At 51.2% G+C, this 23,253-nt stretch overlaps 1 protein-coding gene across 4 annotated transcripts in view; it reads left to right on the top strand.

The window, feature by feature from the left end:
• Positions 1 to 23,253, top strand: part of LOC144597513 (tubulinyl-Tyr carboxypeptidase 1-like) — a 43,302-nt gene that overhangs the window by 16,170 nt on the left and 3,879 nt on the right. Inside the window, exons 5-7 of one of the 4 annotated variants that reach the window (XR_013547755.1) lie at positions 2,450 to 2,831; positions 5,629 to 5,806; positions 12,687 to 13,887. Coding sequence is in view for 3 of the 4 variants with exons in the window: in XM_078406993.1 (XP_078263119.1) it covers positions 2,450 to 2,831; positions 5,629 to 5,744; positions 20,524 to 20,743 (718 nt within the window). In the remaining variant the exon portion in view is untranslated. Of the gene's footprint in view, positions 1 to 2,449; positions 2,832 to 5,628; positions 5,807 to 12,686; positions 13,888 to 20,523; positions 22,072 to 23,253 lie in introns of those variants that run through there. The other 3 variants (XM_078406993.1, XM_078406996.1, XM_078406995.1) reach the window with 3 other exon arrangements.

Below are 23,253 nucleotides of genomic sequence, written 5' to 3'. Positions count from 1 at the left end.
GCAGCCCACGCCTCACTCCCGCCAGCCCACGCCTCACTCCCTCCCGCCAGCCCACGCCTCACTCCCGCCAGCCCACGCCTCACTCCCGCCAGCCTACGCCTCACTCCCGCCCGGCAGCCCACGCCTCACTCCCGCCCGGCAGCCCACGCCTCACTCCCGCCAGCCCACGCCTCACTCCCGCCCGCCAGCCCACGCCTCACTCCCGCCAGCCCACGCCTCGCTCCCGCCAGCCCACGCCTCACTCCCGCCAGCCCGCCCCTCACTCCCGCCAGCCCACGCCTCACTCCCCCCAGCCCATGCCTCACTCCCGCCCGCCAGCCCACGCCTCACTCCCGCCCGCCAGCCCACGCCTCACTCCCGCCAGCCCACGCCTCACTCCCCCCAGCCCACGCCTCACTCCCGCCCGCCAGCCCACGCCTCACTCCCGCCCGCCAGCCCACGCCTCACTCCCGCCAGCCCACGCCTCACTCCCGCCAGCCCACGCCTCACTCCCGCCAGCCCGCCCCTCACTCCCGCCAGCCCACGCCTCACTCCCGCCAGCCCACGCCTCACTCCCGCCAGCCCACGCCTCACTCCCGCCAGCCCGCCCCTCACTCCCGCCAGCCCACGCCTCACTCCCGCCAGCCCACGCCTCACTCCCGCCAGCCCGCCCCTCACTCCCGCCAGCCCGCTCCTCACTGCTGCCAGCCAGCTCAGTCCCACATTCTCCTCCACCCCAGTAACCTTTCACTTCCAGCTTGCCACGTCCCCTCCACTCCTGCTGCAATATACTAGAGTAAATCACAGAATGCTGGAGTAACTCAGCGGGTCAGGCAGCATCTGTGGAGAACATGGATAGGTGACGTTTCACAGAGTGCTGGAGTAACTCAGCGGGTCAGGCAGCATCTGTGGAGAACACGGATAGGTGACGTTTCACAGAGTGCTGGAGTAACTCAGCGGGTCAGGCAGCATCTGTGGAGAACACGGATAGGTGACGTTTCACAGAGTGCTGGAGTAACTCAGCGGGTCTGGCAGCATTGACCTCTGTTGCTCCAGCACTTTTATTTTAAAATGGTGTTATAGTACTTGCGTCAATTATCTCCTCTAGCAGCTCGTTCCATTCACCCACCACCCACTGAGTGAAAACGTTGTCCCTCGGGTTCATAGTAAATCCTATAAGAAAATAACTGCAGATGCTGGTACAAATCGATTTGTTCACAAAATGCTGGAGTAAATCAGCAGGTCAGGCAGCATCTCGGGAGAGAAGGAATGGGTGACGTTTCGGGTCGGGACCCTTCTTCACACTGAAGACGGGTCTCGACCCGAAACGTCACCCATTCCTTCTCTCCCGAGATGCTGCCTGACCTGCTGACTTCCTCCAGCATTTTGTGAATGAATCATAGTAAATCCTTCCCCTCTCACCGCAAACGAAGGTGTTCAGCGAAACGATCGCCGAGCCTCCGCTCAGTCCGTCTAAACCTGATCTCCCGGTGGCTCAGAACTTCAACTCCCCTTCCCATTCCCAATCTGACCCTTCTGTCCTGGGCCTCCTCCATTGTCAGAGTGAGGCCCAGCGCAAATTGGAGGAACAGCACCTCATATTTCGTTTGGGCAGTTTACACCCCAGCGGTATGAACATTAACTTCTCTAACTTCAGATAGTCCCTGCTTTCCCTCTCTCTCCATCCCCTCCCCCTTCCCAGTTCTCCCACCAGTCTTACTGTCTCCAACTACATTCTATTTCTGTCCCGCCCCCTCCCCTGACATCAGTCTGAAGAAGGGTCTCGACCCGAAACATCACCCATTCCATCTCTTCAGAGTTGCTGCCTGTCCCGCTGAGTTACTCTAGCATGTGTGCCTACAATATTAAAATTGCAGCCTCGCAACGTGTTGTGCAGCTGGAGCTTCCCAACTTCTATACTCTATCCTGACTGCTGAAGGGCAATGCACTAAAAGCTGCCTTCACCACCCTATCTAGCTGTCACACCACTTTCAGGGAGCTATGTACCTGTACTCCTAGATCCCTCTACTCTACAATTCTCCCCAGAGCCCTTCTGTACTCAATGAAGGCCAATGTAGCAAAGCCACTTCCACTTCCCTGTGACGCCACTTACAGGGAATTGTGTACAGGTGCTCCTCAGCTTATGATGGCGTTGCCTTCCGAGAAGCCCGTTGTAAACTGAAAATATTGTAAGTCGAGATGCATCTACTACACGTGATCACGTGGCTGGAAGCGGGCTGCGTCTTGCTATGGGGAGCTGCCGTTTGCACCGTCGCAAAGTCGAACTGTCGCAAGTCGAAACGGTAAGCCAGGGAGCATCTGTGTTTGTGCTCTTGGATCCCTCTGCTCTACAACACACATGCCAGAGCCCTTCTGTAGAGCTCCATCGTGTGGCCCACGTGCCAGATGCCTGTGTACGGACCAGTCCACTGTGAGCTGTGGTGTGTATTTCCTTCATGCGTGTGATCAGATACCTCACCAACGGTATGCCCGGGGTGGAGAGATTTCCCATCAGTTTCAAAACCCAGTTCTCAGGGAGCAGCTTCCGGCACATCGTGCTGGGCATCCATTACGCCGGCCGCTTTGGCACGCTGGGCATGAGCCGGCGGGAGGAGCTGATGTTCAAGGCGCCGGTGTGCCGGACCCTGCTGGACCTGGTTTTGGAGTTCGAGGCCTCGTACCGCCGGTGCTGGCACACGCTGAAGAAAGTGAAGATCGGCCAGTACGTGTCGCACGACCCGCACAGCGTGGAGCAGATCGAGTGGAAGCACTCGGTGCTGGACCTGGACCGGCTGAGCCCAGAACAGCTGCGGAGGGAACTGGAGAGACATGCCCGTGACATGAGGCTCAAGGCAAGGCCCACCGCCGCACCCCAGTCACCACCGCCCCAGCCCAACCCCACCCCAGTCACCAGCCCCAGCCTAACCCCGCCCAGTCACCACCGCCCCACCCAGTCACCACCGCCCCACCCAGTCACCACCGCCCCAGCCTGGGTACCCCCACTCTCGGTACCCCCACCCAATCCCCACTGCCCCAGCCTGGGTACCCCACCCCAGTCACCACCGCCCCAGCCCAACCCCGCCCAGTCACCACCGCCCCAGCCCAACCCCACCCAGTCACCACCGCCCCAGCCTGGGTACCCCCACCCAATCCCCATTGCCCCAGCCTGGGTACCCCACCCCAGTCACCACCGCCCCAGCCCAACCCCACCCCAGTCACCAGCCCCAGCCTAACCCCGCCCAGTCACCACCGCCCCACCCAGTCACCACCGCCCCACCCAGTCACCACCGCCCCAGCCCAACCCACCCCAGTCACCACCGCCCCAGCCTAACCCCGCCCAGTCACCACCGCCCCAGCCCAACCCCACCCAGTCACCACCGCCCCAGCCCAACCCCACCCAGTCACCACCGCCCCAGCCCAACCCCACCCAGTCACCACCGCCCCAGCCCAACCCCACCCAGTCACCACCGCCCCAGCCCAACCCCACCCAGTCACCACCGCCCCAGCCCAACCCCACCCAGTCACCACCGCCCCAGCCCAACCCCACCCAGTCACCACCGCCCCAGCCCAACCCCAACGCCCCGGCCTGGGTACCCCACCCTGAACCCAGAACAGCTGCGGAGGGAGCTGGAGAGACACGCCCGTGACATGAGGCTCAAGGCAAGGCCCACCGCCGCACACCGGTCACCACCGCCCCACCCTGGGTATCCCCACTCCCGGTACCCCCACCCAATCCCCACTGCCCCAGCCTGGGTACCCCACCCCAATCCCCATCGCCCCAGCCCAATCCCCACTGCCCCACCTGGGTACCCCACCCAGTCACCACCGCCCCACCGCAATCCCCACTGCCCCACCCCAATCCCCACCCCAATCCCCACCGCCCCACCCTGGGTACCCCACCCAGTCACCACCGCCCCACCCCAATCCCCACCCCACCCCAATCCTCACCCCAATCCTCACCCTGGCTGCAGCAGCTAGATGCCCATTACATGGGTATTGTTCAGGGAGGTAGACACAAAATGCTGGAGTAACTCAGCTGGACAGGCAGCATCTCTGGAGAGAAGGAATGGGTGACGTTTCGGGTCGAGACCCTTCTTCAGACTGATGTCAGGGGAGGGGGCGGTAAAAAGATAGGATGTAGTTGGAGACAGGAAGACTAGTGGGAGAACTGGGAAGGGGAGGGGATAGGGAGGGAAAGTAGGGACTATCTGAAGTTAGAGAAGTCAATGTTCATACCGCTGGGGTGTAAACTGCCCGAGCGAAATATGAGGTGCTGTTCCTCCAATTTGCGCTGGGCCACACTCTGACAATGGAGGAGGCCCAGGGCAGAAAGGTCAGGCTGGGAGTGGGAGGGGGAGTTGAAGTGCTGAGCCACCGGGAGAACATTGTTCAGGGAGATCATGGTTAGGCGACGTTTCAGGTCAGAACCCTTCTTCAGTCTATCCGTATTGGACAGAGATGGTGCCTGACTTGCTGAATTACTCCAGCACTTAGGGCAGCACAGCCTTAGAGCCACTCCCTCACGGCACCAGAGACCCAGGTTCAATCCTGTCCTCGGCTGCTGTCTGTGTGGAGTTTGCACGTTCTTGTGAACGTGTGGGTTTCCTCCAGGTGCTCCAGTTTCCTACTCCCACATCCAAAAGACGTGCGTGTTTGTAGGTTAGCCTGCCTGTGAAAATTGGCCTAGTGTGCAGGGAGTGGAAAGAATGTGAGAAAGTGGGATAACGTAGTACTAGTGTGAGCGGGTGATCGATGGTGGCATGGACTCGGTGGGCATGGACTCGGTGGGCATTGACTCGGTTAGCATGGACTCGGTGGGCATGGACTCGGTGGGCATGGACTCGGTGGGCTGACGGGGGAGGTTAACCCCAGCAAGGGGCTCTTCCACTGGTGACATGAGCAGCTGGAGGGGTAAGGTTTATGAGTGTCAAGTTTAGTTTAGTTTAGAGATGCAGCGCGGAAACAGGCCCTTCGGCCCACCAAGTCCACGCTGACCAGCGATCCCCGCACATTAACACTATCCTACACACATCAGGAATAATTTACACATACACCAAGCCAATTAACCTACATACATGTAAGTCTTTGGAGTGTGGGAGGAAACCAAAGATCTCGGAGAAAACCCACGCGGTCATGGGGAGAACGTACAGACCCCGTACAAACGCCCGTAGTCGGGATGGAACCCGGGTCTCCAGCGCTGCAAGTGCTGTAAGGCAGCAACTCTACCGCTGCACCACCGTGCCGTCCTTCACGTGTCCAAACAGGTCAGATAATACCATACATAAATGCAATCAAGTCAAACTCAAGTCCAATAGGTAGAGCAAAGGGGAAGACACAGAGTGCAGAATCTAGTTCTCAGCATTGTAGCGCATCAGTTCCACAGACACAGTCCAATGTCCACAATGGGGTAGAGGTGAATCGGACAGTACCCTGGCTTATGGAAGGACCGTTCAGAAGCCTGATAACAGAGGGGGAGAAGCTGTTCCCGAGTCTGGTGGTGCGCACTTTCAAGCTTCTGCACCTTCTGCTGACGGGAGCGGGGAGGGGGAGGAGGGGTGATGGAGTGGTACGGGGTTCGGGGCTCATGCTCCAGTGTGGAGTTCACCTGTACAAATGCCCACCTGTTTGCTGCCCCCATGCCCGCTGCAGGTTGTGAAGGGAGCGGCCGTGCCCTCTTCGCCCACCCGCGAGAGGAGGAAGGACACGTCGTCGCCCCAGCGCAGCCAGTCCAGCCCACATCGCAGGAACAGCCGCAGTGAGAGACGGTAGGAGGCTGCTGCACGGGATGTCCCTGCATTCACGGCACGCTGAAATACAACACAGCATTGTACGCAAGGGTCTCGGCCCCAAACGTCACCCGCTCCTTCTCCCCGCAGTTGCTGCCCGTCCTGCTGAGTTACTCCAGCATCTTGTGTCTATCTTTGGTGTAAACCAACATCTGCAGTTCTTTGCTGCATAGCACAGTGCAACGTGGGAACTGGCCCTTCAGCCCACAGTGCCTGCACTGCTGCACATGATCCATTCCCTGCATATCCATGTGCCTGTCATACCTGCCTACACCACCACCCCCAGCCACTCGCCACTCTGGTGAAGAAAACACGTGCCCACTCCAACCTCTCTACACTTTGCCTCACTCACCCACTAGTCTGGCATTTCCATCCTGGTAAAGGTTCTGACTGTCTACCCTCTCTGTGCCTCTCATCATACCATACACCCATCAGCCAAAACATTATGACCACTGACAGGCAAAGTGAATAACATTGATTATCTTGTTACAATGGCACCTGTCAAGGGGTGGGATATATTAGGCAGCAAGTGAACAGTCAGTTCCTGAAGTTGACGTGTTGGATGCAGGAGAAATGGGCAGGAGTAAAGACCTGAGCGACTTTGACAAGGGCCAAATTGTTATGGCCAGACGACTGGGTCAGAGCATCTCTGAAACGGCAAGGCTTGTGGGGTGCTCCCGGTCAGCAGTGGTGAGTACCGACCGACAGTGGTCCGAGGAGGGACAAACCACAAACCGGCGACAGACAGGGTGTTGGGCGCCCAAGGCTCATCGATGCGCGAGGGCAACGAAGGCTATCCCGTCTGGTCCGAACCGACAGAAGGTCGACTGTGGCACAAGTCACAGAAAATGTTAATGGTGGTCACGGGAGGAATGTGTCACAATACACAGTGCATCGCACCCTGCTGTGTATGGGGCTGCACACGGAGGATCAACAGCATATTAGGCTGGTGGGCATAATGTTTTGGCTGATTGGTGTACACTTCTGTCAGGTCTTCCTGCAACCTCTGCTGTCCAGAGAAAACAATCCAAGTCTGTCCAACCTCTCCCTGTAGCTGATGCCCTCTAATCCCGACATTCTGGTGAACCTCCTCTGCACCCTCTCCAAAGCCTCCACACCCTTCCAGGAACGAGACGACCGGAACTGCACGCAATGGTGTAAATGCAGCCTGACCAAAGTGCTATGTTGCTGCATCATCACTTCCTGACTCTTATACTCAATGCCCCATCCAGTAAAGCAGGCACCACCTTTACCCCTCCATCTACTTATGTTGTTATGGGCTTGGACCCCGAGATCCCTCTGTACATCAGTGCTTTTAAATAGACACACAAAGCTGGAGTAACTCAGCGGGCCAGCATCCCGGTGTAAACCAGCATCTGCAGTTCCTTCCCACACATTACTGCTAAATCATCCGAACATCATAAGTGGCAGCAGCAGAATTAGGCCATTCGGCCCATCAATATCTGTGACTTGGCCTCCACAGCCTCCTGTGGCAAAGAATCTCACAGATTCAGACCAGACAATGCTATCAACTTCCCTTGCATTTGACCTCCCAAAGTGTAACCCCTCACACTTGTTCCTTCTGCTGTTCCTCCACCCATTTCTGTATCTGACCGATATCCTGCTGTACACTGTGACTGACCACAGTCTGTAGCTTTTCCAACTTTGGTGTTGATCGCAACATTTACTAACAAATCAAGAGCTGTGGACTTGGACTCCAGGATCCCTCTGTACATCAGTGCTATTGAGAGTTCTCCCTTCTCCTTGCATGCAACCTCCCCAAAGTGCAACCCCTCACACTTGCCCAGGTGGAACTCCATAACCCACCAACATGAATCCAAGAGATACAGAACCAATTAATGAAAGATCTGCAAAAAAGTAATTTTCCATTGTTGGCTGTGGGCTCGGTGACAACAAGCTATTCAATAAAACGCAACAGGACGAGAGTGAAACTAGTACATCGACTAGGGTGGGGGAGGGATGGAGAGAGAGAGAGGGGATGCAACGGTTACTTGAAGTTAGAGAAGCACCATGCTTTAGGAAAGATGTTGTCAAGCTGGAAAGGGCACAGAGAAGATTTACGAGGATGTTGCCAGGACTAGAGGGTGTGAGCTTTAGGGAGAGGTTGAGTAGGCTGGTCTCTATTCTATGCAGCGCAGGAGGATGGGGGGTGATCTTATAGAGGTGTACAAAATCATGAGAGAAATAGATCGGGTAGATGCATAGAGTCTCTTGCCCAGAGTAGGGGAATCGAGGACCAGAGGACATGGGTTCAAGGTGAAGGGGAAAGATTTGATAAGAATCTGAGGAGTATTTAAAGGTGAAATTTTGAGAGTACAGAGTCTTTATGTCCCTGTTCGGTGGAAAGGAAAGAATAATAATTTGAAAGAGCCGTGGTTTTCCAGGGAAATTGGACACTTGGTTCGGAAAAAGAGGGAGATATACAATAAATATAAGCGGCAGGGAGTAAATGAGGTTCTTGAGGAATATAAAGAATGTAAAAGGAATCTTAAAAAGGAAATTAGAAAAGCGAAAAAAAGATATGAGGCTGCTTTGGCAAGTAATGTAAAAGTAAACCCCAAGGGGTTCTACAGATATGTCAATAGCAAAAGGATAGTGAGGGATAAAATTGGTCCATTAGAGAGTCAGAGTGGACAGCTATGTGCTGAGCCGGAAGAAACGGGGGAGATATTAAACAATTTCTTTTCTTCGGTATTTACCGAGGAGAAGGATATTGAATTATGTGAGGTAAGCGAAACAAGTAGAGTAGTGATGGAAATTAGGAGGATTAAAGAAGAGGAGGTACGGACACTTTTGAAGAATATAAAAGTGGATAAGTCTCCAGGTCCTGATAGGATATTCCCTAGGACATTGAGGGAAGTTAGTGCAGAAATAGCAGGGGCTATGACGGAAATATTTCAAACGTCATTAGAAACAGGGATGGTGCCGGAAGATTGGCGCATTGCGCATGTTGTGCCTTTGTTTAAAAAAGGTTCTAAAAGTAAACCTAGCAATTATAGACCTATTAGTTTGACGTCTGTGGTGGGAAAATTAATGGAAAAGATACTTAGGGACAATATATATAATTATTTGGATAATCAAGGCCTGATTAGAAACAGTCAACATGGATTTGTGCCTGGAAGGTCATGTTTGACTAATCTTCTTGAATTTTTTGAAGAGGTTACCAGGGAAATTGATAAGGGCAAGGCTGTGGATGTTGTCTATATGGACTTCAGTAAGGCATTTGACAAGGTTCCACATGGAAGGTTGATTAAGAAGGTTAAATCGTTGGGTATTAATAGTGAGGTTGCAAGATGGATTCAACAATGGCTGAATGGGAGATACCAGAGGGTAATGGTTGACAATTGTATGTCAGGTTGGAGGCCAGTGTCTAGTGGAGTGCCCCAAGGATCTGTGTTGGGTCCACTGTTGTTTGTCATTTACATTAATGATCTGGATGATGGTGTGGCAAATTGGATTAGTAAATATGCAGATGATACTAAGATAGGTGGAGTAGTTGATAGTGAGGTAGATTTTCAAAGTCTACAGAGAGACTTGGGCCTTTTGGAAGGGTGGGCTGAAAGATGGCAGATGGAGTTTAATGCTGATAAGTGTGAGGTGCTGCATTTTGGTAGGACAAATCAAAATAGGACGTACAGGGTAAATGGTAGGGAATTGAGGAATGCAGTAGAACAGAGGGATCTGGGAATAACTGTGCATTGTTCCCTGAAGGTGGAATCTCATGTGGATAGGGTGGTGAAGAAGGCGTTTGGTATGCTTGCCTTTATAAATCAGAGCATCGAGTATAGAAGTTGGGATGTAATGTTGAAATTGTACAGGGCATTGGTGAGGCCGAATCTGGAGTATGGTGTGCAGTTCTGGTCGCCAAATTATAGGAAGGATGTCCACAAAATGGAGAGGGTACAGAGGAGATTTACTAGAATGTTGCCTGGGTTTCAGCACTTAGGCTACAGAGAGAGGTTGAATAGGTTGGGTCTTTATTCTTTGGAGCGTAGAAGGTTGAGGGGGGACTTGATAGAGGTTTTTAAAATTTTGAGAGGGACGGACAGAGTTGACGTGGGTAGGCTTTTCTTTGAGAGTGGGGAAGACTCCAACAAGGGGACATAGCTTCAGAATTGAGGGACAAAGGTTTAGGGGTAACATGAGGGGGAACTTCTTTACTCAGAGGGTTGTGGCTGTATGGAATGGGCTTCCGGTGGAAGTGGTGGAGGCTGGCTCGATTTTATTATTTAAGAGTAAATTGGATAGGTATATGGATAGGAGGGGATTGGAGGGTTATGGTCTGAGTGCAGGTAGATGAGACTAGGTCAGGGAGAATGGTCGGCGTGGACTGGTAGGGCCGGACAGGCCTGTTTCCATGCTGTAGTTGTTATATGTTATATATATGTTATATGTTAACCTTTTCACACAGAGGGTGGTGGGTGTATGGAACAAGCTGCCAGAGGAGGTAGTTGAGGCTGGGACTATCTCAACATTTAAGAAACAGTTAGACAGATACATGGATAGGACAGGTTTAGAGGGACATGGGCAGGTGGGACCAGTATAGCTGGGACATTGTTGGCCAGTGTGGGCTAAAGTTGGGCTGAAGGGCCTGTTTCCACATTCTATGACTCTATGAATCATTAGAAGCCATGCCCCCCCCCCCCCCCCCCCGACATCCCCGATCTCCCCTTCAATCAGACACTGTGGTTGCCTCATTCTCTGCGTTCAAGCCTGTTGTGTTTGTCTGACAGACGTGGTATTGATTTTAACAAACATGCTGGCTGCTCTCCCAGAGTGGAGACGCCAACGTGGCCATTCATTACCCAGTCACTCTTTCAAACTAATCTTTAGCTTCACGCTCAAACAACCCAGTTGTTTAACCCTCCGCATTTGCTGGAGTCTCAGAATAAAGGGACGTGCCTTTAGAAAGGGGATGTGAAGGAATTTATTTGGTCAGAGGGTGGTGAATCTGTGCAGTTCATTGGCACAGACGGCTGTGGAGGCCATGTCAGTAGATATTTTGAAGACAGAATGACAGATTTTTAATTAGTGCGGGTGTCAGGAGTTATGGGGAGTAGGCAGGGGATTGGGGTTAGGAGGGAGAGATAGATCAGCCATGATTGAATGGAGGTAGATGAAGGGCCGAATGGCCTAATTCCGCTCCTATCATTTATGAACGTGAACCCAAACCCCTTAGATCTTGTATACCTTCATAAGATTGCCCCTCAGCACCTGCGCTCTGAGGGTTACAGCCCTGGCTTCCCTAACCTCTCCCAATGGCTCAGGGCCTCGTGTCCTGGCAACATCCTCCTCAATCTAGAAACAAGGAAGTGTTGTATCATCAATAAATCAATGAACTATAAAGGAAAAATGCATTAAGAATTGGAAGGATGCCATTAAGCTGGAAACAGTGCAGAGATTTAGGAGGATATATAAAAGACACAGATTGCTGGAGTAACTCAGCGGGTCAGGCAGCATCTGTGGGGAACATGGATAGGTGACGTTGCACAGAGTGCTGGAGTAACTCAGCAGGTCAGGCAGCATCTGTGGAGAACACGGATAGGTGACGTTGCACAGGGTGCTGGAGTAACTCAGCGGGTCAGGCAGCACCTCTGAAGAACATGGATAGGTGATGTTTCATGTCAGGACCTGAAGTCTCAAGAAGGGTCCCGACCCAAAACATCACTTATCCACATTCTCCTCAGATGCTACCTGACCTGTTGAGTTATTCCAGCACTTTCTGTCTTTTTTTATCCTAAGTCTTCTCTGCACTCTTTCCAGCTTAAAAGCATCTCACCCATATAGTTGATAGATGAATTTATGATACGGCACGTATTGCTCATCTAAAAGCACTGTTCATGTTCCAAGCTGACTGACAGTGAACGGCTGTGTTGTATTTAGTCTGTTCACACTATCGCTTTGTCAATTGTGGACAAACATAGAAAATAGGTGCAGGAGTAGGCCATTCAGCCCTTCGAACCAGCACCACCATTCAATATGATCATCCAAAATCAGTACCCCGGTCCTGCTTTTTCCCCATATCCCTTGATTCTGTTAGCCCTAAGAGCTGTATCTTTCTCTTGAATACTTCCAGTGAATTGGCCTCCACTGTCTTCTGAGGCAGAGAATTCCACAGATTCACAACTCTGGGCATCCACCATTATTTTTTAAAATCTTGTTCTCCAAATCTCCTTTAAACTGTTCCCTCTGACCTTCAAACTATGCCCTCTGTTCTTTGACATTTCCACTGCGTTTATCCTGTCTACAGACAATAGGTGCAGGAGGAGGCCATTCGGCCCTTCGAGCCAGCACCGCCATTCAATGTGATCATGGCTGATCATTCCCAATCAGTACCCCGTTCCTGCCTTCTCCCCATACCCCCTGAATCCGCTATCTTTAAGAGCTCTATCTAGCTCTCTCTTGAATACATTCAGAGAATTGGCCCCCACTGCCTTCTGAGGCAGAGAATTCCACAGATTTACAACTCTGACTGAAAAAGGTTTTCCTCATCTCAGTCCTAAATGGCCTACCCCTTATTCTTAAACTGTGGCCCCTTGTTCTGAACTCAACCAACATTGGGAACATGTTTCCTGCAGCTAGCCTGTCCAACCCCTTAAGAATCTTATATGTTTCTACAAGATCCCCTCTCACCCGTCTAAATTCCAGTGAACATAAGCCCAGTCAACCCATTCTTCAGCCCGGCCGACCCATTATTTTTGTGTAAGAAGGAACTGCAGATGCTTGTTTAAAACCGAAGATAGACACAGAAAGCTGGAGTAACTCAGCGGGACATTTAGGTAACATCTCTGGAGAGATGTAGCCCCTCCTCTCCAGAGACGCTGCCTTGTCCCGCTGAGTTACTCCAGCTTTCTGTGTCTTATCTTCGACCCGTTCTTTTGTTCCTTGTTTGCTTTGCAGATCTTCCGGAGAGAAGAAAGCCCCGGAACAAAAGAGCCTGAATGACGTGGGTTACCAGATCCGCGTGTGAGGCTGAGGAGTGGTGCCGTGTGCGCCCATACTGTGCGCGCTGTGATCTGGTAACGAGCGCCCAGTCTACGCTGCACTCACCCCCACCCAACAAAGGTTGCCGTGTCGTAGTTCCAAGTAGCCACTAACAGTATTAAATCGGGGCCTTTTTTTACATTTTTATTTTATTATTTTCTAATCTTCAAAGGAACACTTTTCAGTCTGAGGACAGTCAGTCAGTCAGCTTGATAGCAGCTTTTCGGTTATGAGCTGAGCGCGAGGATTTGTCCCGGGCAGTGCTGCAGGTCCATGTTGAGGTGCTGCCAATGTTGGCCAGGGAAAGCCAAGCTCTACACAGGCTGGACCTTTATCACCAGCTGGCTGAAGACAAACCAGGGCAACACAAGGAACGGTGGATGCTGGAGTCCTGAGCAAAACACACAGCGCTGCAGGAACCTAGCAGGTCAGGCAGCATTTACATGGAACCATCGAAAATAGGTGCAGGAGCAGGCCGTTCGGCCCTTCAAGCCAGCACCACCAATCAATAGGCTGATCATCCAAGATCAACACCCCATTCCTGCTTTCTCCCCATATCCCTTGATTCCTTTAGCCCTAAGAGCTAAATCTAACTCTCTCTTGAAAGCATCCAGTGAATTGGTCTCCACTGCCTTCTGTGGCAGAGAATTCCCCAGATTCACAACTCTCTGGGTGAACAAGCTTTTCCTCATCTCAGTCCTAAATGGCCTACCCCTTATTCTTAAACTGTGACCCCTGGTTCTGGACTCCCCCAACATCAGGAACATTCTTCCTGCATCTAGCTTCTCCAATCTTTTAACAATTTTATATCCCCTCTCATCCTTCTAAATTCCAGTGAATACAAGCCCAGTCGACCCATTCTTTCATCATATGTCAGTCCTGCCATCCCGGGAATTAACTTGGTTAATTCTCATGAACAAACAGTTTTATTCATGAGAAATGCTCAGTTCCTGGATTTAAAAAAATGCTACTTCCTTTCCCCACCCTCTGCCATAGTCACACAGAAGGGAAGCATGCCCTTTGGCACAACACCTCCATGCCCTTTGGCACAACACCTCCATGCCCTTTGGCACAACACCTCCATGCCCTTTGGCACAACACCTCCATGCCCTTTGGCACAACACCTCCATGCCCTTTGGCACAACACCTCCATGCCCTTTGGCACAACACCTCCATGCCCTTTGGCACAACACCTCCATGCCCTTTGGCACAACACCTCCATGCCCTTTGGCACAACACCTCCATGCCCTTTGGCACAACACCTCCATGCCCTTTGGCACAACACCTCCATGCCCTTTGGCACAACACCTCCATGCCCTTTGGCACAACACCTCCATGCCCTTTGGCACAACACCTCCATGCCCTTTGGCACAACACCTCCATGCCCTTTGGCACAACACCTCCATGCCCTTTGGCACAACACCTCCATGCCCTTTGGCACAACACCTCCATGCCCTTTGGCACAACATCTCCATGCCCTTTGGCACAACACCTCCATGCCCTTTGGCACAACACCTCCATGCCCTTTGGCACAACACCTCCATGCCCTTTGGCACAACACCTCCATGCCCTTTGGCACAACACCTCCATGCCCTTTGGCACAACACCTCCATGCCCTTTGGCACAACACCTCCATGCCCTTTGGCACAACACTCCATGCCCTTTGGCACAACACCTCCATGCCCTTTGGCACAACACCTCCATGCCCTTTGGCACAACACCTCCATGCCCTTTGGCACAACACCTCCATGCCCTTTGGCACAACACCTCCATGCCCTTTGGCACAACACCTCCATGCCCTTTGGCACAACACCTCCATGCCCTTTGGCACAACACCTCCATGCTGAACAAGATGCCTCACCTAAGCTCGTCCCATTTGCCTGCCCCTGTTCCTCTAAACCTTTCCATTCACCTGTCCAAGTGTCTCTTCAATGCTGACAGACTGACTCTGCCTGTAAGTAAATGCTGTCATTTGGAACCTTATTTATACGGCAGATCCATATCTAAACCCCACCTGGGTTTCTTCTCCCCTCAGCCCCTCAACCCCAGTGTATTGAGTTTGACTTGAGTGTATCTTTCTATGGTATTATCTGATTAGTTTGGATAGCAAGCATAAGAAAGCTTTTCACTGTACCTCGGTACACGTGACAATGATTAACCTAGACCTAGCCTCCACAAATGGACGGCTAATCTTTCTGGCCCATTCCTGTGGTCGAGGGGTCAGGGTTGCCAACTTCCTCACTCCCAAATAAGGGGCAGAGGCCTATAGTGTCCGGGCCTACACTGTCCGGGACTACAGTGGCCCCTAGGCTACAGTGTCCAGGACTACAGCGGCCTCCGGGCCTACACTGTCCGGGACTACAGCGGCCCCCGGCCTACAGTGTCCCCCGGGCCTAATACGGGACAAGGGCGGTCCCGTACGGGACAAACCAATTTAGCCCAAAATACGGGATGTCCCGGCTAACACGGGACAGTTGGCAACCCTCGTCAGGGGGGGGGGGGGGTCAGGTGGGTTTGAGTCTGATCGTGCCCTGAGCCCGGGCATTGGGTGTAAATAGCTGGCTCCCACAAGTGTGGTGAAGGGATGGCTTCACCAAACCACTCCTTGAATAAGACAATAGGCATCCTGATACCCTCGGCTCCTCCATCACCAGTGGCCCACACGCACACTGGAGGAACACCACCTCATATTCTGCTCGGGTAGCTTACAACCCAGCCGTGTCAACACCCAGTTCTCCGGTAACTAACCTTAGAATACACCCCACCCCCCCCCCTCCCCCCTTTGCCCCACATGGATGCACACCCATCTCCCCCTTGCCCCACATGGATGCACACCCATTTCCCCCCTCTCCTGGGCAGGGGAATACCCCACCAGCCTCTGAGTGAACAGGTTACCCCTTGGGTAATAGTAACATAGACAATAGGAGGAGGCCATTTGGCCCTTCGAGCCAGCACCGCCATTCATTGTGATCATGGCTGATCATCCATAATCAGTAAACCGTGCCTGCCTTCTCCCCATATCCCTTGATTCCACTAGCCCCTGGAGCTCTATCTAACTCTCTTTTAAATTAATCCAGTGAATTTGCCTCCACTGCCCTCTGTGGCAGAGAATTCCACAAATTCACAACTCTCTGGGTGAAAAAGTTTCTTCTCATCTCAGTTTTAAATGGCCTCCCCTTTACTCTTAGACTGTGGCCCCTGGTTCTGGACTCCCCCAACATTGGGAACATTTTTCCTGCATCTAGCTTGTTCAGTCCTTTTATAATTTTATACGTCTCTATACGATCCCCTCTCATCCTTCTAAACTCCAGTGAATGCAAGCCCAGTCTTTCCAATCTTTCCTCATATGACAGTCCCGGGAATTAGCCTTGTGAACCTACGCTGCACTGCCTCAATAGCAAGGTCGTCCTTTCTTAAATTAGGAGACCAAAACGGCATCCAATACTCCAGATATGGTCTCACCAGGGCCCTATACGACTGCAGAAGGACCTCGTTACTCCCAAACTCACTTTCAACCTGTGCCCTCTGGTTCTTCATTCACCCACATTGCAACGTCAAACTGTTGCATCCCATCAGTCACTTTATCCCCTGAACCAGAACATCATTAATGAACTCCATACAACATTGTCCCATGTCCAGAAAGCTAGCTCTGTATCAAGCCATAGCTGGTGACGTTCCCCCCTCGCTGTGTTTGAATTGTTTTTTCTCAATATTCTAATGTTTTAAACAAGCATCTGCTCTGCCTAAAGCCACCTGTATATCAGCTCTACCTAAAGCCACCTGTACATCTGCTCTACCTAAAGCCACCTGTACAACTGCTCTGCCTAAAGCCATCTGTATATCAGCTCTACCTAAAGCCACCTGTACATCTGCTCTACCTAAAGCCACCTGTACATCTGCTCTACCTAAAGCCACCTGTACACCTGCTCTACCTAAAGCCACCTGTATATCAGCTCTACCTAAAGCCACCTGTACACCTGCTCTGCCTAAAGCCACCTGTACATCTGCTCTACCTAAAGCCACCTGTACAACTGCTCTACCTAAAGCCACCTGTACACCTGCTCTGCCTAAAGCCACCTGTACATCTGCTCTACCTAAAGCCACCTGTACAACTGCTCTGCCTATAGCCACCTGTACACCTGCTCTGCCTATAGCCACCTGTACACCTGCTCTGCCTAAAGCCACCTGTACATCTGCTCTGCCTATAGCCACCTGTACACCTGCTCTGCCTATAGCCACCTGTACACCTGCTCTTCCTAAAGCCACCTCTACTGCTGTGTCTAAAGCCACCTGTACACCTGCTCTGCCTGTAGCCACCTCTACTGCTCTACCTAAAGCCACCTGTACACCTGCTCTACCTATAGCCACCTGTACCTGCTCTGCCTATAGCCACCTGCACACCTGCTCTGCCTAAAGCCACCTGTACATCTGCCTATAGCCACCTGCACACCTGCTCTGCCTATAGCCACCTGTCCACCTGCTCTGCCTGTCAGTTCTAGCAACGGAAATGTAGCATTGGACCTTGGGGGTAAAGTGTTTCTAAATGTAGCCCGCATGTATGGTTGCAGATGTTCATCCAAGTGTTAGTGCCATCCCAACAGGGAGCACTGACCTAGATAACAGATTCCAGCCCTTCAAGGGTGATGTTTGCTGGCAGGAATGTTGGTGATCACGATGTTAGAATCCCCAGTCATGCAGCAAATTGGCATTCTGTACTCATCCCGTTTGCCTGCATTTGGCCCATGTCCCTCTAGACCCTTGTTCATATATCTGTCCAAATGTTTTTAAAGTCGTGCATAATTATTGTAAAATCACTTCCTGCATTATTAATATTCCTATCATGTCCAAATTGAATGAGACTAACTGTGTTCCTGGTATTATCAGAAATGCATTCCTGAAAATATAACTTTTAAGACGATGAAATCCTGATCCTTTGGTAAAGTGAATGGCAGAAATCTGGGGAATGTTGCTGAACAGAGACAAATACAAATGTATAGTATTATCTAATCTGATTGGAACACAAATCATCGGCGGTCACTGGAAGCGAGTGTGACTGTCCTCTCCAAAGGGTCGGACGCCTGTGCGTGACTTTGTTTAACGTGGGGAGACTGGTGCACAGACAGCCACCACACGGTCCTTGACAGATCTGGGTCAGGATCCAGTGGCGTGGAGTCCAAGACGACCGGGGACCCTTTTCTGCTGCAGCCTTCATCCATCCGCCTTCCCAGCCGTTGTGACGCTCCACTAAAGTCAGCCGTCATCCTCCGCCTGTTCCACCGTTGAGGTCTTGGTTGGATTGCTCTTTGTCAGGGACCTCCCCCTCGACCTTACCGCCATGGGTGACCCTACCAGGAGCGTAGCTCCAGACGGCATCGCTCTCAGGATCTCAGGACCACACGAGCTTCTCCACCACCACAAGGTGACAATCCACGGAGAAGTGAAACAAACACAAAACAAAGCATTTTACAGTACCTCGGTACACACAACAATAATAAACCTAATCGTTCCTTGAAGGTGGTTACACAGATAGACAGGCTGGTGACAAGGGCATTCGGAATGATTGCCATCCTAGACCATGGCACTGACTGAGAATTAGGACATGTTGCAGAACATTGGTTAGGTTTACATTATTATTGTCACGTGTACCGAGGTACAGAGAAAAGCTTTGTTTTGCATGCTATCCAATCAAATCAGATAATATTATACATAAATACAAACTCCAGTACAACAGGTAGAGCAAAGGGGAAGATACAGAGTGCAGAATATAGTTCTCAGCATTGTAGCGCATCAGTTCCACAGACAAAGTCCAATGCCCACAATGGGGTAGAGGTGAATCGGACAGTACCCTAGCTTATGGAAGGGCCGTTCAGAAGCCTGATAACAGAGGGGGAGAAGCTGTTCCTGAGTCTGGTGGTGCGTGCTTTCAAGCTTCTGTACCTTCTGCTGACGGGATAGATGGCATTTGGAGTGTTGTGTACAGTTCTGGGCGGCCCACCTCGGGAAAGATGTGGCAGCAACAGAGAGAGTGCAGGAGAGAATCACCGAGATGTTGCCTGAAATGGAGAGCTGGAGTTATCAGGAGAGATTGGATAGTCTGCGTTTATTCTCACTGGAATGCAGAAAGCGGAGGGGTGACCTTGTAGAGGTTTATAAAATGGAGGGGCAGAGATAGGGTGGATAGTCAGTCCCAGACTAGGAGAGTCTAGAACTAGACAGCACTGGTTCAAGGTGAGAGGAGAAGATTTAAAGGAGATATCTGTGGAACATGTTTTTCACACAGGGTGGTGGTTATTTGGAGGGAGCTACCGGAGGAAGACGATGTTTAAAAGGCATTTGCACAAGAACGATGGCACGGAGGCACAGTGGCAGAGTTGCTGCCTCACAGCGCTAGAGACACAGGTTTCATCCTGATCGTTGAATACCAGCATTGTTATTGATCTTTTGATCTGGTAATGTGTGTCTCCTGAGTAAAGATAGATCAGCCACGATTGAATGGTGGAGTAGACTCAATGGGCCGAATGGCCTAATTCTGCTCCTATGACATGAACATAATTCTGGACACATGTCCAGGTTCCTTGGTCAAGGGAGGTGTACAGGCCAAGCCTGGTCTTCTGGTTATCCATTGTCCACTACAGGATGGTCCAGGCATGTACTCTGGCTCAGATATATGGTCAACTGCTGCGTACTTTGAACAAAAAGGCCCATACATTGTTGGATCAAAATATCAAAGGTGATTTAAACCACAGTGCATAGAAACATCAAAAATAGTGCACCAATTTGGCCCTTCCAGCCTGTACGCACTGCCATTCATTGTGATCATGGCTGATCATCCACAATCAGTAACCCGTGCCTGCCTTCTCCCCATATCCCTTGATTCCACTAGCCCCAAGAGCTCTATCTAACTCTCTTTTAAATTCATCCAGTGAATCGGCCTCCACTGCCCTCTGTGGCAGAGAAGTCCACAAATTCACAACTCTCTGGGTGACATTTTTTTCTTCTCACCTCAGTTTTAAATGGCCTCCCCTTTATTCTTAGTCTGACACCATTGAGATAAAAGGAAAAAAAAAGAAAAAGTGGGAGACTGTGTTTGTACGATGGACTGGACTACATCCACAACTCTCTTTAACATGCATGGTATTGTAATCAGCTCTGTGATCACCTCCAGTTATAATCAGTGAAGTAACGAGGAAACTGAAAACCCCATAAAATAGAAACCAGTGTTGTCTGGGAGATGCTGTCTGATCTGAAACGATGAAAGCCCAACCAGATCCTCAGGGGCAAGGCCGAGACACTTCACCTTTACAAATGCCAAAATAGATCAGAAAGGCCACTCCTTACATAGTCTGTAAATTCTTGTACAAAGATACATGCCTTACTCACCCCTATGTAGCTGGGGTTTAGTTTGTGGAAATGTGCATGCAGCCCCTGGTAGACGTATCCTCATAGAAGAGTGGGTCTTGTGGTCATAGAGCTGTCCGTGGCAGTGGAATGCCCACCGTACTGAAGGGTGTGGAGCCGCAGAGGGTGATGGGGTGGCTCTGCATGCAGTGGTGGGGAGAGGCTGCACTGTTCCCATGTTCCAGCTTCATCTTCTCAACTACTTTTTTAAAGGTTTAGTTCAGTTTAGAGATACAGCGCGGAAACAGGCCCTTCGGCCCACCCAGTCAGCACCGACCAGCGATCCCTGCATATTAACACTATCCTACACCCACTAGGGACAATCTTTACATTTACCAAGCCAATTACCCTACAGACCTGTACGTCTTTGGAGTGTGGGAGGAAACCGAAGATCTCAGAGAAAACCCACGCAGGTCACGGGGAGAACGTACAAACTCCGTACAGACAGCACCCGTAGTGGGGATGAAACCCGGGTCTCCGGCGCTGCATTCGCTGTAAGGCAGCAACTCTACCGCTGCACCACCGTGACCGCCTTTGTAATGTCCCTCTCTCTCTCCATCACTCCCCCATCCTAGTTCAGCGACCAGTCAGACTGTCCTCCTGATTATCTTTTATCTTTATATGCTTCGTTGTCAGCTTCCCCATATCTAACAATGATCTAATCTCCATTTTCCTTTAGCAGCATCCCCTTTATGTCTCGTTTTTTCACACCTTACCCTTCCTTATCTCTGTGTCTCCCTCTTCCCTGACTCTCAGTCTAAAGAAGGGTCTCAACCCAAAACGTCACCCATTCCTTCTATCCAGAGATGCTGCCCGTCCCGCTGAGTTACACCTGCATTTTGCGTTTATCTTCAGTGTAAACCAGCATCTGCAGTTCCTTCCTGTATTTATAAATAAGTGTTTCTTTGCTGAGGTTTATAACCCAGACTGCTGCCGGCTTAGTGTTGGTGAGACCACGTCACTGACAAGTGTGTCACCAACAGCACCAGGCAAGCCTCCAGCTGCCTGCCGGTGGTGCTGGATATGGGACAGTATGGGCCCGATGCAGGAATGGCCCAGGATTATCCACAGGCACATCGCAGAGTCTGGGAGTGGGAATTTAATGTACAGACTGGATCCTTGTACAGTGAGAGAGAGAGAGAATGTGGAGATGGTCCCAGCTAGGGGTTGCCAACTGTCTCACTCCCAAATACGGGACAAAGTGACGTCACACCTCCCCGGGGCCCCATGTGACCTCACCCAACCAGCGGCCACGTGCTCCCGCTCCATCAATGGTGGCCGCCCGGGCCGGGAGGTGGGTTGCTACTCATCCTCCGTTAGGCAGCGCCCGGGCCTCCGGGCCTACACTGTCCAGAGCTAAAACGTCGGGCCTACAGCGTCCAGGCCTAATACGGGACAAGGGCGGTCCAGTGCGGGACAAACCAATTTAGCCCAAAATACGTGTTGTCCCAGCTAATACGGGACAGTTGGCAACCCTAGACTCCCAGCTTCACAGCAAAGGAGGAACCGGGCAACGCTGCACACTGTGAACAGTTCTGTGCCTCATTCCCAGCGTGAGTTTATTTGTGTGGAGGGATACTGAAGCAAATGGCTGCCTTGAGCAGCAGTGGCTCCACTGCCCCAATGTGTTCTGTGCGCTCTCTGATATTTCTATTTTACCGTCCAGCACAGGCTGGGTTTTGATGAATGGTTTCTATTTCCATTTTGTATGATTTAAGTGTACTGAATAAAAACATAGACCGATGCTCACCCTGGCCTGATTCTTCATCCAAACCTCGCTGGAATCTCTCAGACTGTCTCATCAATCACAATCATACTTCATTAGCCAAGTATGTTTTGCAACATACAAGGAATTGCATTTGCTGTACAGTCATAACAGTTCACAAGGAGCTGGCAATCCAAATGCAAGGAAAATAAATATATAAATTGGCCAGCGGAAGCAGCAAAGGAAGCCAGAGGACTGGGAGAAGTGGCTGTTACACACATTGATAGGCAGATAGATGATCAGAATAAATACCAGAGATTAGAACGGACGATGTGAAACAGAATTTAGTTTTAGCTTTTAGTTTTAGAGGTACAGTGTGGAAACGCCCTTCGGCCCACCGGGTCAGTGCCGACCAGCGATCCCTGCACATTGACACTGTCCTACACACACTAGGGACAATTTACACTTATGCCAAGTATATAAACCCAAGTCAATTAACCTGCAAACTTGTACATCTTTGGAGTGTGGGAGGAAACGCACACAGGTGGGACAGAGGTTCACATGCACCTCCGCTAACCTCATCTGCGTCCGTTGTAACTGATGTGGCCTCGCGAGGTCAAGTGTGCACTTGGTGACCATTTTAGCCAAACACGTGCACTTGGATTGTCACGGTCTGCTGGATCGATGATGAACGTTTATCGGCACTGGGCCTGTACTCGCTGGAGTTTAAAATAAGGGGGGGGGGGGGGGACGGACCTCATTGAAACATACAGAATAGTGAAGGCTTGGATAGAGTGGAGGTGGAGAGGATGTTTCCACTAGTGGGAGAGTCTAGGACCAGAGTTCACAGCCTCAGAATTAAAGGACGTTCTTTTAGGAAGGAGATGAGGAGAAATTTATTTAGTCAGAGGGTGGTGAATCTGTGGAATTCTTTGCCACAGAAGGCTGTGGAGGCCAAGTCAATGGATATTTAGATAGATAAATACAGGTGTCAGAGGTTATGGGGAGAAGGCAGGAGAATGGGGTTAGGAGGGAGAGATAGATCAGCCATGATTGAATAGTGGAGTGGACGTGATGGGCCGAATGGTCTAATTCTACTATCCCTTATGACCGTATGAAACCGAGATCTCGGAGAAAACCAACATGGTCACGGGGAGAACGTACAAACTCCGTACAGACAGCACCAGTAGTTGGGATGGAACCCGCATCTCTGGCACTGTAAAGCAGCAACTCTACCGTTGCACCACCATGCCACCCACATGGCTTAGTCGGATTATAGTCATAGAGTCCTACAGCACAGAAAGAGGCCCTTCGGCCCATCGTGTCCGCGCCGCCCGTTACCAAACACAGTCTAATTTTAATCCCATTTTCCCGCATTTG

This window comes from Rhinoraja longicauda, chromosome 10, assembly GCF_053455715.1.
Source record: "Rhinoraja longicauda isolate Sanriku21f chromosome 10, sRhiLon1.1, whole genome shotgun sequence".
Lineage (NCBI taxonomy): Eukaryota > Metazoa > Chordata > Chondrichthyes > Rajiformes > Arhynchobatidae > Rhinoraja > Rhinoraja longicauda.
Note: the sequence above shows the minus strand (reverse complement) of the source record. Positions and strands in the feature narration are given on the sequence as shown.